Consider the following 14,143-nt stretch of genomic DNA (forward strand, 5'->3'; position numbering starts at 1 on the left):
ACTGACTCTACTGGTCAACTGCAGTATGGCTCTGTAACCACTAATGTGTGGTGAGCTGTGTCCTCCGATCTGCTTTGAGAGCTGGCCAGTCAGATGGCAACCTGGAAACATACTGTAGGATCTCACTGCTTAGAGGTTAGAGTCTGGCTGCTCAAACATTTTGTGGGTGCCAGTTAAAAACTTGTGGTTTCATCTACAGGTGCACCTAAAAAACGAATGCCAGTTTGAGGAGCTTCCCTGCGTGCGAGCAGCCTGCAAAGAAAAGGTGCAGAGGAGAGATCTGCGTGATCATGTGGAGAAGGCCTGTAAATACCGTGAGGCCACGTGCAGTCACTGCAAGAGCCAGGTCCCGATGGTCACGCTGCAGGTGGGTATGGCCTTGCACCTTCCCCGCATAGCTCCGAGGCTGCTCTTCCCTCCTGCAGAGCTGCTTTTAAGTGATGAGTCTAGCAGGAATAAAGAGAAAGATGGGACTAAATAGCAATTTTCATCTAACTTTATTCCAGAGTAAAACTGTATTTGTTTTGCCTATTTTGATTTATATAATTAACAGTTTCCATTGCCTTGATTGAATATCATTTGGGGTGTCAAAAAATGAAGAATGATTATTTTTTAAAAGGTAGAAATTAGTAACTTGTTCCAGAGAATGGCCTCAAAATTTTGATAGACTGCTTATCTTTTCATAGCTGTATGGTATAACCATCACTTAAAATAAGCTAAGTTATCCTGCAGTGGAGAAGTGCAGCTGAATGTCTTGGAGAGAGATGAGGACTGGAAATGTGTACCTGCCTCGTTCATTTTGGCGTGTTTCTGCACTGTGCGTGGGGGTTGGGATCATTTCAGCTTTTGTGTAAATGAAAGAGGAAAAAGGAGATGTGGCATTGGAAGATAGAGGACAAAAACTACCCACTGGGTGGTACCCCCAGATGCATTGTCAGGAGCTGGTACGCCCAGTGAAGGAGGACTGTGAATCAAGGTTAGCCTCAGGGAGATTTTCCACAGGGCTCAGAGGTGGAATGAGTCCAGGGTTCAGAGATGGGGGTGGACTCCAGGGAGATGTGAGGACAAAGGTTGTGTGCTGGATGGCTATGAACTGGGGAGGCGAGTGCAGGAGGAAGGGAGCGGTCACACTGTTAAGAGGTAATGCGAAGGATTAGCTGATGATCAGAGGGATGTGGATTGAGATGATCCAGCACACAGACTGTGAACCAGAGTGGACGTCGTGGTGCAGCTTGCTGGGAGAGGGAATGAGAGGGCAAGTCTACACCATGGACATATTTAAACTGGTTGGTACCTTTGTGGCCAAGGGACTGGAGCAAGAGGAGAGGAAGTTAGAGTTCACAGAATCCTGGCGTTCAGACGCTGGGGAATCTGGTGAGGTGCTGAGCAGGGGGACTGGACTTGGCAGGTCGTGATGGATGGATTCTCAGAAGGGAGGGGACTGTGGGGATGCGGCCATTGACTTCCTGGGGTATATTATAGATCAAAAGCTTACAAAAATCTGTTATTTTAGTCTCTTAAGAATTTTTTTGATGGTGGCCTTGAACTGGCACTGGGCACTGTCCCTGAGCCTTTTTACTCAAGGCTAGCACTCTGCCCCTTTGAGCCCCAGCACTACTTCCAGTTTTCTGTTGATTAATTGGGGATAGGAGTTCCATGGACTTTCCCCACTGGGCCGGCTTTGAACCATGATCTTCAGATCTCAGCCTCCTGAGTAGCTAGGATTATAGGTATGAGCCACAGCATCCAGCTTATCACTAAGAATTAACTGTGCCTTCCCCTTTGGGAATAGTATCTCTCATAACTGAGTAATTCTTCTAGTAGTTAACTTATAGAGAGATACATACCTAATGAACAATATTCCAGGTCGTTTTTTTGCTGGGGGGGGGGGAGGTGTTTGAACTCAGGGCCTAAGCACTGTTCTTGGGCTTTCACAAGGCTAGAGCTCTACTACTTGAGCCACAGCACCACTTCCAGGTTTTTTTGCCTATGAATGTGGTACCCAGTAATTGAACCCAGGTCTTTTTGTATGCTACATAAGCACTCTACCACTAGGCCAAACTCCCAGCCCCAAAATTCCAGGTCTTATACATAATTTTTTTTTTGTCATTTGTGGGACCTGAACTCTGGGTCTGGGCGTTGTCCCTGAGCTCTTCAGCTCAAGGTTAGTGCCCTACTGCTTGAGCCACAGAGCCACTTCTTCCAGGTCTTGTACATTCCAACATGCTGTTATCAAAGGTTGAGGAGTAACTGTAGCGGGGCACCAGTACCTCACACATGTAACCCTAGCTACTGAGGAAGCTAAATCCGAGGACAATGGTTTGAAGCCAAGCCTGAGCCGTAAAGTCCATGAGACTCTTATCTCTCATTAACTACCAGAAAACTGGAAGTGATGCTGTGGCTCAAAGTGGTAGAACACTAGCCTTGAGCGGAAAAAACTCAGGGACGCAGGGCTGGGAATATGGCTTAGTAGTAGAGTGTTTGTTTGCCTAGCATTCATGAAGCCCTAGGTTTGATACCATAGTATCACAAAGAAAAAGTGGGAAGCTGCATTACTGTGGCTCAAGTGGTAGAGTAGTAGTCTTGAGCAAAAGAACCTAAAGGAGGGGCCGGGAGTTTGGCCTAGTGGTAGAGTGCTTGCCTAGCATGCATGAAGACCCGGGTTCGATTCCTCGGTGCCACATATACAGAAAAAAAAAAAAAAAAAACGGAAGTGGTGCTGAGGCTCAAGTGGTAGAGCTCTAGCCTTGAGAAAGTCCAAGGACAGTGCTCAGGCTCTGAGCTCAAGCCCAGGACTGGCAAAAAAAAAAAAAAAAAAAGAACCTAAAGGACAGAACCCAGGCCATGAGTTCTAGCCCTGACAAAAAAGAAAAAAAAAAAAGAATTATAGAACATGTCAATTAAACACCATGTAAATGGGCCGGGAGTTTGGCCTAGTGGTAGAGTGCTTGCCTAGCATGCACGAAGGCCCAGGTTTGATTCCTTGATACCACATACATAGAAAAAAGCCACAAGTGGTGCTGTGGCTCAAGTGGTAGAGCTCTAGCCTTGAGAAAGTCCAAGGACAGTGCTCAGGCCCTGAGCTCAAGCCCAGGACTGGGAAAAAAAAAATGCATGTAAATAAGTGACTGAATATTAGGCAAAGCTGTTAAGAGTTAAGGGAAATGTGCTAGCATGGAGCATAGATTCATGAAGCTCTGCTAGAGTGTCTGTGAAGCTCCAGAGCCTATATTCATGGTTCACAACGTACACAAGAGCGCATTGCAGTTCTCTCCCTCAGTTTCCAGTCTGGTAAGGGAGACAGGATGTGGTGTACTGTGACTGAACCGCCAACAAAGTACCATCAAGGGAAGACCATTCTCTCTAGAGCACCATGGAAGACAGGTGGTGTTTCATTGGATCTGGGTTTGGGGATTTTTCATTGGAAGACAGGAGAAAGCAACAAGTTTACAGATATGGAAGGTAAAAAGTTTGAGACTGGCATCTTTGCTTATTTTTAAAATTTTTTTACCAGTCCTGGGCTTGAACTTGCCTGGGTACTGTCCCTGAACTTATTTTTGCTCAAGGCTTACACTCTGCCACAGCACCACTTCCAGCTTTTTTTGTTTATGTGGTACTGAGGAATGGAACCCAGAGTTTCATGCATGCTAGGCCAGCACTCTACCACTAAGCTACATTCCCAGCCTAAGCCAGGCATCTTTAATCCTAGCTATTCAAGAGTCTGAGATTTGAGGATAAAGTTTGGGTCTAGCCTAGGCAGAAAAGTTCACGAGACCCTTATCTTTAGTTACCCACCAAAAAACTATGTAGAGCTGTGGTTCAAGTGGTAGAGTGCTAATCTTGAGCAAGAAAGCTAAGGGACAGTGCTCAAGCCCTAGTACCAGCACTGAAACAAACAAGTTTGGAACCTGAATTTGGCAAAGAAATACTCCACAAAAATCTTAGTGTAGGGCTGGGAGTTTGGCCTAGTGGTTAAAGTGCTTGCCTAGCATGCACAAAGACCCGGGTTCGATTCCTTGGTACCACATATATAGAAAAAGCCGGAAGTGGTGCTGAGGCTCAAGTGGTAGAGCTCTAGCCTTAAGAAAGTCCAAGGACAGTGCTCAGGCCCTGAACTCAAGCCCAGGACTGGCAAAAAAAAAAAAATCTTAGTGTACATTGTGACAGCTGTCTATCACCTTGCTGGTCTTAGTAGTACAGTGTGTTTAAGGCCTATACCTTTAATAAGTCACTGCCTTTGTCTCCCTCACTCTCAGTCATCCCTCCTGCTAGCAGAATAGCTACCTTGCTTCCTTCCTGTCCTGGGCAGAGCCAGTGCACACCCAGGTCTCACACATACATCTAGGAAGGTGCTGTGACCGGAGCTCAGCCTCCTTCCCCTTCTGCTTGGTCTTTCAGTTTCAGCACACTTAATCTAGATCTGGAAAGCTATAACCATGTTCCCTCTAGCCCTCCTAGCCTTGCCTCCAGCCCTGCGTGGCCCTGCCGCCTCTACTCTGTCTCCCAGCTCTGTTTCCCCTTCATTCTCTCCACAAAGTAGCAACAAGTGAGGAATGATATAGCAACTATCATCAAGCTGCTGCTTCGTGGATTTTTACTGAGATAGGTGAGGGATCACTGAATCTGTGATCTGGGCAGTGGCCAGATGAATGACGGTGGAGTGTGTGGGTTCAGAGGGGAGCCTTAGCATCTGCATAGCAGCCAATTAGTGGTCGAGTGCTTGCCTTTCATGCATGAAGCCCTGGGTTCCATTCCTCAGTACCACGTACACAGAAAAAGCCAAAAGTGGTGCCATGGATTAAGTGGAAGAGTGCTAGCCTTGAGCAAAAGAAGCTCAGGGACAGTGCCCAGGCCCTGAGTTCAAAACCAGGACTGGGAAAAATAAAAGCATTTCATCCAACCCTCTGTCAGCTCAGCAGCCCTGTGGCTCGCTCACTCAGCCCTCCTGATAGGGGTGTGGTTCTGAGTGCTCCTGGCTCACAGGTGGGGAGTCAGGAGAGAGAAGTGGGGTTATCACAGAGGTTTCTCACGTATGTACACAGCCTTGCCCCGCATGCCTGGGAACTTTGGATCTGGGTGCTTTCCATAACCTGAGGTCCCCAGCAGTGGTCCGTTGAGGGAGGCCTATGGTCAGGAACTGCCCTGTCCAGGCCTACTGGTCAGCTTGCCATGGCAGTGGACTTGCTCTCTGTGGGCTTTGTGGACCTCTAGGCCCCACTGGAAAAGCAGAACAACTTCCATCTTATAGGTGCTGCCTCTGTGTTGGAGACACACTGCGTATGTCAAGAGATTTGAGGGCTTTCATAAGCAGCAAACCAGGCTGAGCCCAGAGCCTGGCCCAGCTCCTCCTCAGGGTGGAATGCCAGGCTCTGAGCCCATGTTTTCCTGCTGTTGAGCACTGTCATTGGCCTCCATTCGTCACCTCAGTAACAGTGTCTGTGGAGGCTGAAGGAGAGCCAGAAAACCTGGCAAGACATGGAAGCACCCCCAGGCCACTGCAGAGAACAAAGCCAGGGTTCCTCTTTGCTCAGTGGTTGTTTATTGGGTGTCCCTCTCTGGTATTTCCTTGTGGCTACGTGATGCTATTGCTTTCCAGAGCCATTGCTCTGCCTTGAATTTTTCTTTCCTTGCTTTGCTTGTGGACAGATGCCCAGCACATGCCTAGGCCTAGTAGGTACCCCAGTATTGAGTTTAATAGTTGCCATTCTCTGGCTCTGCAAGGATGGCATCTGTACCACTTATGGCTACCAAAGTATATCCATATCACCCATGTGCTAGATAAGGTGTCAGGAAGATGAGTTAAATACCTGGTTGAAAGTGCTGGTAGTGTTTGCATCTGATCTGAGGATTGAGGTTTGGAGCCAGCCTGGGCAAATAAATGAGACTCTTATCTCCAGTTGACCACCAAAAAGCCACAAGTGGACCTGGGGCCCAGTGGTAGAGCACCAGCCTTGACCAAATTGCTAAAGGAGAGCACCCAGTTCAAGCCCCAGTCCTAGCACACAATAATGCCCAAATAGAGATGCTGTTTTCACATATTTGTGAAGCATCCTGTGCAGACTGAGATCAGAGAAAGAAAGCCCACAGAGTGAAAGCACCACGAGCATTGGTTAGAAGCAGCGGGGTGCTGCGGACAGTCTTGAACAGGTTATTGTGGGATGCCCAGTCCAGCAGTCTGCCACACATTGCTTACTTGGTCAGACCTGAATCCACATCCCCTCCTGACTCATGTGAGCCATGTGAGTGCTGTCACTTACAAAGCTGGTGACAGCTCTCCTAGCTTTCTGTACCGGTCTACCGGGGATGTTTGCAGGGATGACGGGTGTTTGGCGTTGACACACTTCCTTTGTCTCTGTAGAAACACGAAGACACGGAGTGTCCTTGTGTGGTGGTGTCCTGCCCTCACAAGTGCAGCGTCCAGACTCTGCTGAGGAGCGAGGTAAGGGCACAGCCAGGTCTGTACTGTTGAAAGAGCTTCCAGGATCTGAGAACCACTCTCCTGAATTCCTCTTCACCCACATCTCTCGGAAATAGGATCAAAGTTGCCTCTATTTTTGCTTCTAAGTTTTTATTTCAAAATGAGACCTTAAACTGCGTCTCTCAGAGTGAGAAAAGCTGTTTGGCTGTAGATCATCTTACCTCTATTCTGAGGGACCTATGCATTCTATAGGTATTAGAGAATGCCGACAAAACCAGGTTAGAGGAGGTAGACAAATCGTTTATGGAGCTGCCTTGTCAAACTCAACCTGTCCTTGATTTGAACATGACAGGTGTTCATTGTTGGTTTGTGATTTTTTTTTTTTCCAGTGCTGGGCTTGAGCTCAGTGCCTGAGCACTGTCCTTGGACTTTCTCAAGGCTAGAGCTCTACCACTTGAGCCACAGCACCACTTCTGGCTTTTTTCTATGTATGTGGTACCGAGGAATCGAACCTGGGACTTCATGCATGTTAGGCAAGCACTCTACCACTAGGCCAGACTCCCAGCCCCCATTATTGGTTTATGATGATGATGTTAATGGGCTTGAAGTAGTATATTTTAAAGTTCTAAATGGACTTTGCCAGGAGCCTGCTCCATGAGGTCCCATGCCCACCGAGATTTCCTCCAGGTACAGCTCAGGACTTCCTGACTGGGTTCGGGGAAATGGCAAGTTCAGCAGATGGCTGGTCCTCAGCTAGCACAACCCCATACGTTCACAGACCATTCCCAGAGGCTCCACAGGAGTCTCTCCCTTACTGAAATGAGACCAGAGACACTAGCTTAGAGGAATGCCTGCCTCACCTGTGGTAGGCCAACCCCCCCCCTCCAGGTTCCAGCTTTACTCAGGTGATGCCCCCATATTTAAGACTCTGTGAATGAGACTGCACACTGAAAGCACATTCCACATTTGCAGTTGAACTAGCCTAGTGCACAATTCCATGTCTTTAAAATACAGGGCTTTTTTAAAAAATTTCATTCCCTCCCTGGGTTATCACAAGTAGTTTTACTTGCTGCCTCATCAATATTGGGAGCTGAATGAGGGGTTTTCCCGATAGGATAAGGTACATGTTTCCAGTCCCTCCTAATCAAATAGAGGAGACACCAGGTTTGTGTTAGAATGTCTGTAGAGGTCTTTAAAAGTCGTTTGAATATCTACCTGTGCTGGAGGGGAAAACCCTTTTCATGTGAAGGAATAAACTCCATTATCTTGAGAACTTGGAGAATTGGTGTAGTGTGGGGGCTGGCTTTGAAAATTGGGTATTTTTGTCTACTGTATTTAGGTGTGTGACCCAGTTGCATCCCTAATGCTTTCTACTTTTTGTGTTTCATGTAACTTTTGTTTATAGTCTTTAATGTGCATTTCAATTTATGTTTCTTTTTTTTAAAATTCTGGCACTTCAGATTGCATGTCACATTTTGAACAATTTGTTCTAAAGAAACCGCAAGTTTAAGAAATACTTTAGTAAATGTATCTCTGTATATTGGTGTGTATGTGTGTACACGTGCTGAAACGGTATTGACTGCCTCCAAGTGTAACAGGCAGATGATGTGTACACACCTGGTTTTGATAAACACCCTTAACAGTATAGCCCAGATGCTCTCTGTGCCCTAATATGTTTGAACATTTTCCTGCAAACGTTTGTGCCACAACTCACGTCTCTTTCCCGTTGCAGTTGAGTGCACACTTGTCAGAGTGTGTCAATGCCCCCAGCACCTGTAGTTTTAAGCGCTATGGCTGCGTTTTTCAGGTCAGTATCCAACATCTGCCCTTCCCGTCCCTGACATACTGCTGTGAGAGGAAGTTCTTGTGTTAACATGTTAACGTGCACTTGCTGGACTCTCTAGTCTTATTGTGAAACAGAAGGGTGCTTGCTGTCCAGGCTGGGGGTGTTTTGATACCCTGTGCTGAGGAGGAGGAAGCCAGGACATGCGGAGAACTACAGCAAAACCAGCTAGGAGGAGATGGGATATGCATTGGGCAGTGATGCTCTTGGTACGGTTTCTACAGAAACGTTAGCTGTTATTGACTACAAGTGAATTACCAACTGGACATAGTTGTAATGTCGTGTGTCTCAGCACTGGGCTGTAAGCATCACACACATGTCCATGGATGTGTTCTGTTTACTTGCCTGCATTGACTCTGATCCCAACAGCACGGTGCATAGAAATCATACCTACCCTGCAAGCTGGGATAGCTGCACATGGAACAGAAGAAATCTGCTTCTGCATTTTGACTATCTCTTTAACTTCTCTGAAATGGCTAGTGAATTAAGACTGATTTTTCATTTAATTGTAAACCTTAATCTTTAAACTACCAAAAGACAAAATATGTCTTCAAGAAAATATGACATGTTTAATTTTAAGTATCACGCGTACATTATTATGAAGCCAGTACAGATAGTCAGCATTAGGAGAAGCGAGAAGCACAGTGCTACTAGTAAGAGCAGAGTGGCACCTTGCTGTAGTCCCAGTTGAGGTGGGTGGAGCCTGTTGTGTCGTACGTAGCGCCATTCATTCTCTGTGTATGTGTATATGTATGCTGATAGGGAGTGCTACTTATATCAACATACATATATGGATATTCTATGTACAGAGTATATGTTTTGGAGATCATAGAAATGCTTCCTCTGGCTTCTTAATTTTCCAGTATCAAAACAAATTACATTCTTGTATGAAACATACGAAGTACTATTTAATGTGATTATTCTTGACTCTTTAATGGTCTGCATCTTATGTACTCTGTAGATTGTTTATGTTTTGTATGTAACTTTCCTACTGTACTCAGACAGGGCAGGATTGGCAGCTTTATGATGCAGTGTGTTCGAGGTAGTCATTGCTCAGAATCCTCCTCACTGTGCAGTCACTGGACTGCTGGCCCAGCACCCCGCTGCCACTGCAGGTTCCTAGATAGATTCTAATTATATTTAGTGGAAAAATAATTTACAGAGGAAAAAGAATGAATTTAGAATGTGATTTCTTTCTCTCTTTTTCTTTTCTGTTGGGCTCAACCTCTGGGCCTGAATATTGTCCCTGAGTTCTTCAGCTCAAGGCTGGAGCTCTACCCCCCTGAGCCACACGCCGCTTCCGGCTTTTTCTGTGTGTGGTACTGAAGAATGGAACCCAGGGCTTTGTGCATGCTAGGCAAGCACTGTACCGCTGGCTTACCCTCCCGGCTCAGAATGGGATTTCTTGACATTGCAAAGGGGAAATGTTGCTAAGAAGTGACAAGTGAAGGGGGAGCTCAAGCCAGAGGCTGCTCTGCAGCAGCACAATGCTTTCTCCTGACATGGTCAACATGGCCATAGTCTAGAGGCCTGGTGTGACTGCACGTGACGACACCTCCCTCCCATGCTGCAGTGGGAGTGGGGGTACTTGCTTACTAGGGCTTGCCTTTGCTCTCTCAGGGGACGAACCAGCAGATCAAGGCACACGAGGCCAGCTCTGCCGTGCAGCACGTCAACCTGCTGAAGGAGTGGAGCAGCTCCTTGGAAAAGAAGGTACAGGCTTTCTAACTACCTGCACTACTTAAAGAAGGTACAGGCTCTCATAACTACCTGCACTACTTAAAGAAGGAGTCTGTAGCCGACACAGTGGCTCACACCTGTAATCCTAGCTACTCAGAAGGCTGAAATCTGAGGATCACAGTTCAAAGCCAGCCTGGCACAAAAGGACCTGAGACTCTTATCTCCAATTAACCTTTAGGGAAAAAAAAGGAAGTGGAGCTTGGCTCAAGGGTAGGGTGGCAGCCTTGAGCTGTAGAGTTCAAGGACAGTGCCCAGGCTGAGTTCCAGCCCCAGGTCCTCAAAAAAAAAAAAAAAAAAGGGCAGGGGGAGTCTCTATACTTACCAAGAGTTAGGAGATAAAAGAAAGCACCAGCAGATTATCAGCAAAGCCTTTTTGTGTGATCTTGGACTTATAACTGAAGATGTTGCATTGTCCTTTTGGGTTTATCTTGGCATTAATCTAAGGCATAGATAGTCAGGCTGCCAAGTCCTCCCTGTAGTAGTGAGGCAGGCAGCCCTGCTCCCCACCTTCCCAGGTGCCTTATCATCTTTGCTGCTTTGGCTCCAGAGTAGAGTGCTGGGCAAGCACGGTGACTCACGCCTGTCATCCCAGCTACTCAGGAAGCTGAGATCTGAGGATCAAGGTTCAAAGCCAGCCCAGGCACAAAAGGACCTGAGACTCTTATCTCCTACTAACTTCTAGAAAAGTGGGCTTAGCTCAAGGGTAGGGTGGTAGTTTTGAGCTGAAGAGCTCAAGGACAGTGCCCTGGCTGAGTTCAAGCCTCATGACCCACAAAAAAAAAAGTCTAAACTTGGATCTGGGGATGCGGATCGCTTAGTGGTAGAGTGCTTGTCTAGCAGCCACCACTAAAAAGACCAGAAATGGTGCTATTGCTCAAGTGATAGAGTGGTAGCCTTGAGCAAAAAGAAGTTCAGGGATAGTACCCAGGCCCTGAGTTTAAGCCCCAGGACTGACACACAACGGAAAAAAAAAAAAGAAGAAGAAAAAGGTCTGAACTTTTTTTTTCTTCTTTTTTTTTTTTTCCGTTGTGTGGCTTGAACTGGAGGTCTAGACACCATCCCTGAACTTTTTCATTCAAGGCTAGCCTCTACTACTTTGAGCCACAGAGCCACTTCTAGTTTTCAGGTGGTTAATTGGAGATAAGAGTCTCATGGGCTTTGGGGCTTTTGTTCCAGGCTGGCTTTGACCCACAATCCTCAGATCTCAGCCTCCTGAATAGCTAGGATTACAGGCGTGAGCCACCAGCACCTGGCTTAAGCCTTTGTTTAAAAATTGTTTTGGCAGGACTGGAATTCAAATTCATGCCCTCATGCTTTCCAGGCAGGCAGGCAGGCAGGTACTCTTCACTTGAGCCATGTCCTGGCCTTGAGTCTAAACTTTTAAAGTAATGGTATTGGGCTGGGAGTTTGGCCTAGTGGTAGAGTGCTTGTCTAGCATGCACAAGGACCAGGGTTTGATTCCTCAGTTCCACATACATACAAAAAAGCCAGAAGTGGTGCTGTGGCTCAAGTGGTAGAGCTCTAGCCTTGAGAAAATCCAAGGACAGTGCTCAGGCCCTGAGCTCAAGCCTAGGACTGGCAGAAAAAAATTTTTTCCTGAACATTGTTCATGAAAGTTGGCATGGCAGGCTGGGTGCCAGTGGCTCAGGTAGCCTTGGGCAAAAGAAGCACAGGGACAGTGCCCAGGCCCAGAGTTTGAGCCCTATGACTGACAGAAAAAAAAAAAAAGAAAAGAAAGAAAGTTGGTATGGCATAGTTTGCTAGTGAAGGTGTTAAGGTAAACCTGATGCTCTAAGAGGCCGCTGCCACTCATGTGTACACGTGCTGCAAGAGTGCTTTGCTCGCAGTGAGATGAAGCTCGAGGTAGGAGGTGGTGGTGGTTTTCACACAAGCACGTAGTGTCTGCTCTGAATTCATTGATGGCCTATTAATCTGCTTCCTCTTTTTGAAGAATGTGTTGTTTTTGCTATTTTTTTTTTGCCATTATGATGTGTGTTTATTTTCACTCAAATTCATCTATCTCCTTAAAGCTGGGATTTAAGGAGAAACAAAATCAGTCAATAAGAATAATAATTTGTTAGTATGCACAACAGTGCAAGATTCCCATTAAAACTGGAAAGGTAAATAGTTTTTTTTCATTCAAATTTCTATAAACTTTCTGATACATATCAACTTTCAAAACTCATAGCGATAATCTTATTTTTAAGTAAACAAAACTTATTCTATAGGCTCAAGAAAAGCTATCCAGGTTTGCTAGGGCAAGAAGTTTAGTTTCAGCTGTTAACAATCATTTCTATTGACCTTCATGGAAAAGGGGGTAGACAGTAAAATTTTTTTTTTTTTTTTTGCCAGTCCTGGGCTTGAGCTCAGGGCCTGAGCACTGTCCTTGGACTTTCTCAAGGCTAGAGCTCTACCACTTGAGCCTCAGCACCACTTCCAGCTTTTTCTATATATGTGGTACCAAGGAATCGAACCCGGGTCTTCGTGCATGCTAGACAAGCACTTTAACCACTAGGCCAAGTTCCTGGCCCCTAGACAGTAAAATTTTAAAGAGAATATAATTATAATGGTTTTAGTTAACAGATTCTATGAATCAAGTAGACCTAGAAAAATTCTTTATAAACAAAAGAACAAAGACACTCTACCTAGCATATTCTCACTTGCAAAAAAATACCAAAAATTTAATGTTTCATTAACTGTATGGTGCAAAATCATTAAAATACTACAGCTGTTAAGCAGAAATCAAATAGTTAAATATCCAGTATATAGGCACCAAAACTCTTGACTTCTTGCTCTTTTTTCCCTAACTGATTCTATGGATTTAATTATTTTTTTCATATATTTATTATTGTAATTAATAGAAGGGTTACATGATATTTGCCAGGTAGATGGTGCATTAATTCTCATATATTGATACCCTTTCACATGTCTTGGTCCCCATTTCCCTCTCCCCCAGCCCCCACTCCTTATGGATTTAATTATAAGGAGCTTTTTCCTACAAGGTTAAGTGAAATGCTCGCTGGAGAATCGATTTTAGCTCAGAATTTTTAACAGATGCCTTGCTTATGTCACTGTTACTGCTCACTGTTACATGTGATCAAACCAATCATGCTCTGATCAGTAAGTGATTGTAATACACGTATTTATTTAGGAATCGGCAATAAAAGGCACAAAGCTGTATGCTCATAGTAATTTTTCTCATCACTTATTCATAAAAAGATGCATTTGCTTTTGAATCCTGCATAAATGGTCACTAAGGAATGTAAATTTCCATAGGGCAAAAGTTAGTCCTTTTCCTCATAAACTCTAGCAGCCTTCAAAGGCATATTTAGGGCTAAGTTTTAGTTATTGGAATTGCAAATGGCATAATTATAATTCTCTGTTGACAACTCCTTTAGTTGAATATGTATCTTCATATTTTCTTGAAAATCTTTTGGTATAGCATGTTTGTATGTATGGCTTAGCAATTCATGAAACTAAAGAGCAAACTCATACTCAGTTCATTTATCTCAATACATATTCTGGAATATAATGGTAATATTTAAAATATTTTTTTCTAAGGAGATAATGCTATAAGATTTTACTTAAAACACTTTGGGTTTTTTTTTTCTGGTTTGAAAAAGTTTAAACTTCCTATATTCAACACCTAACGGGGAAAATGTAACTGTGTTATACATACAGCATATATTTTGTCAATTCAAATAGGTGTCTCATGAAGCTAAACACTAAAATAATTTAAATAAAAATGCAATAACTGTATTGTACACAAAACAACCATATCATAAATATTTACATGATGGCGGAAATACGGGGAAATCACTAAAACTGGAAATTGCTACAGGTGTGATAATCCTCTCAAGACATTTTTAGTTAGGAATCATAGAAGCTGTTAAGATGAAAAGTAATTGCAGATGCATACTGAAGTATTAATAATTTTAGTCTTTAGTTTTTATGAGTTAAATAAGCCAGCAGGTCATAAACAGTCGAAGATTTCAGGAACCAACTACTCGGTTTAGTCTTTTGGGGTTTTTTTTGCCAGTTGTGGGCTTGAGCTCAGGGCCTGAGCACTGTCCTTGGACTTTCTCAATCTCAAGGTTAGAGCTCTACCACTTGAGCCTCAGCACCATTTCTGGCTTTTTTTC

General features: G+C 44.7%; 1 protein-coding gene across 9 annotated transcripts in view; it reads left to right on the forward strand.

Annotated features, from left to right (window-relative positions):
* Nucleotides 1-14,143, forward strand: part of Traf3 (TNF receptor associated factor 3) — a 93,918-nt gene that overhangs the window by 65,009 nt on the left and 14,766 nt on the right. For 8 of the 9 annotated variants that reach the window (XM_090344876.1, XM_090344880.1, XM_090344882.1 and 5 more), the window contains 4 exons: nt 200-367; nt 6,359-6,439; nt 8,151-8,225; nt 9,882-9,974. In XM_090344876.1, coding sequence (XP_090201002.1) covers nt 200-367; nt 6,359-6,439; nt 8,151-8,225; nt 9,882-9,974 — 417 coding nt within the window. The remainder of the gene's footprint in view (nt 1-199; nt 368-6,358; nt 6,440-8,150; nt 8,226-9,881; nt 9,975-14,143) is intronic. The other variant, XM_090344884.1, reaches the window with a different exon arrangement.

The sequence above is a fragment of the Megascapheus bottae genome, chromosome 14 (assembly GCF_031878675.1).
Source record: "Megascapheus bottae isolate mThoBot1 chromosome 14, mThoBot2.hap1, whole genome shotgun sequence".
NCBI lineage: Eukaryota > Metazoa > Chordata > Mammalia > Rodentia > Geomyidae > Megascapheus > Megascapheus bottae.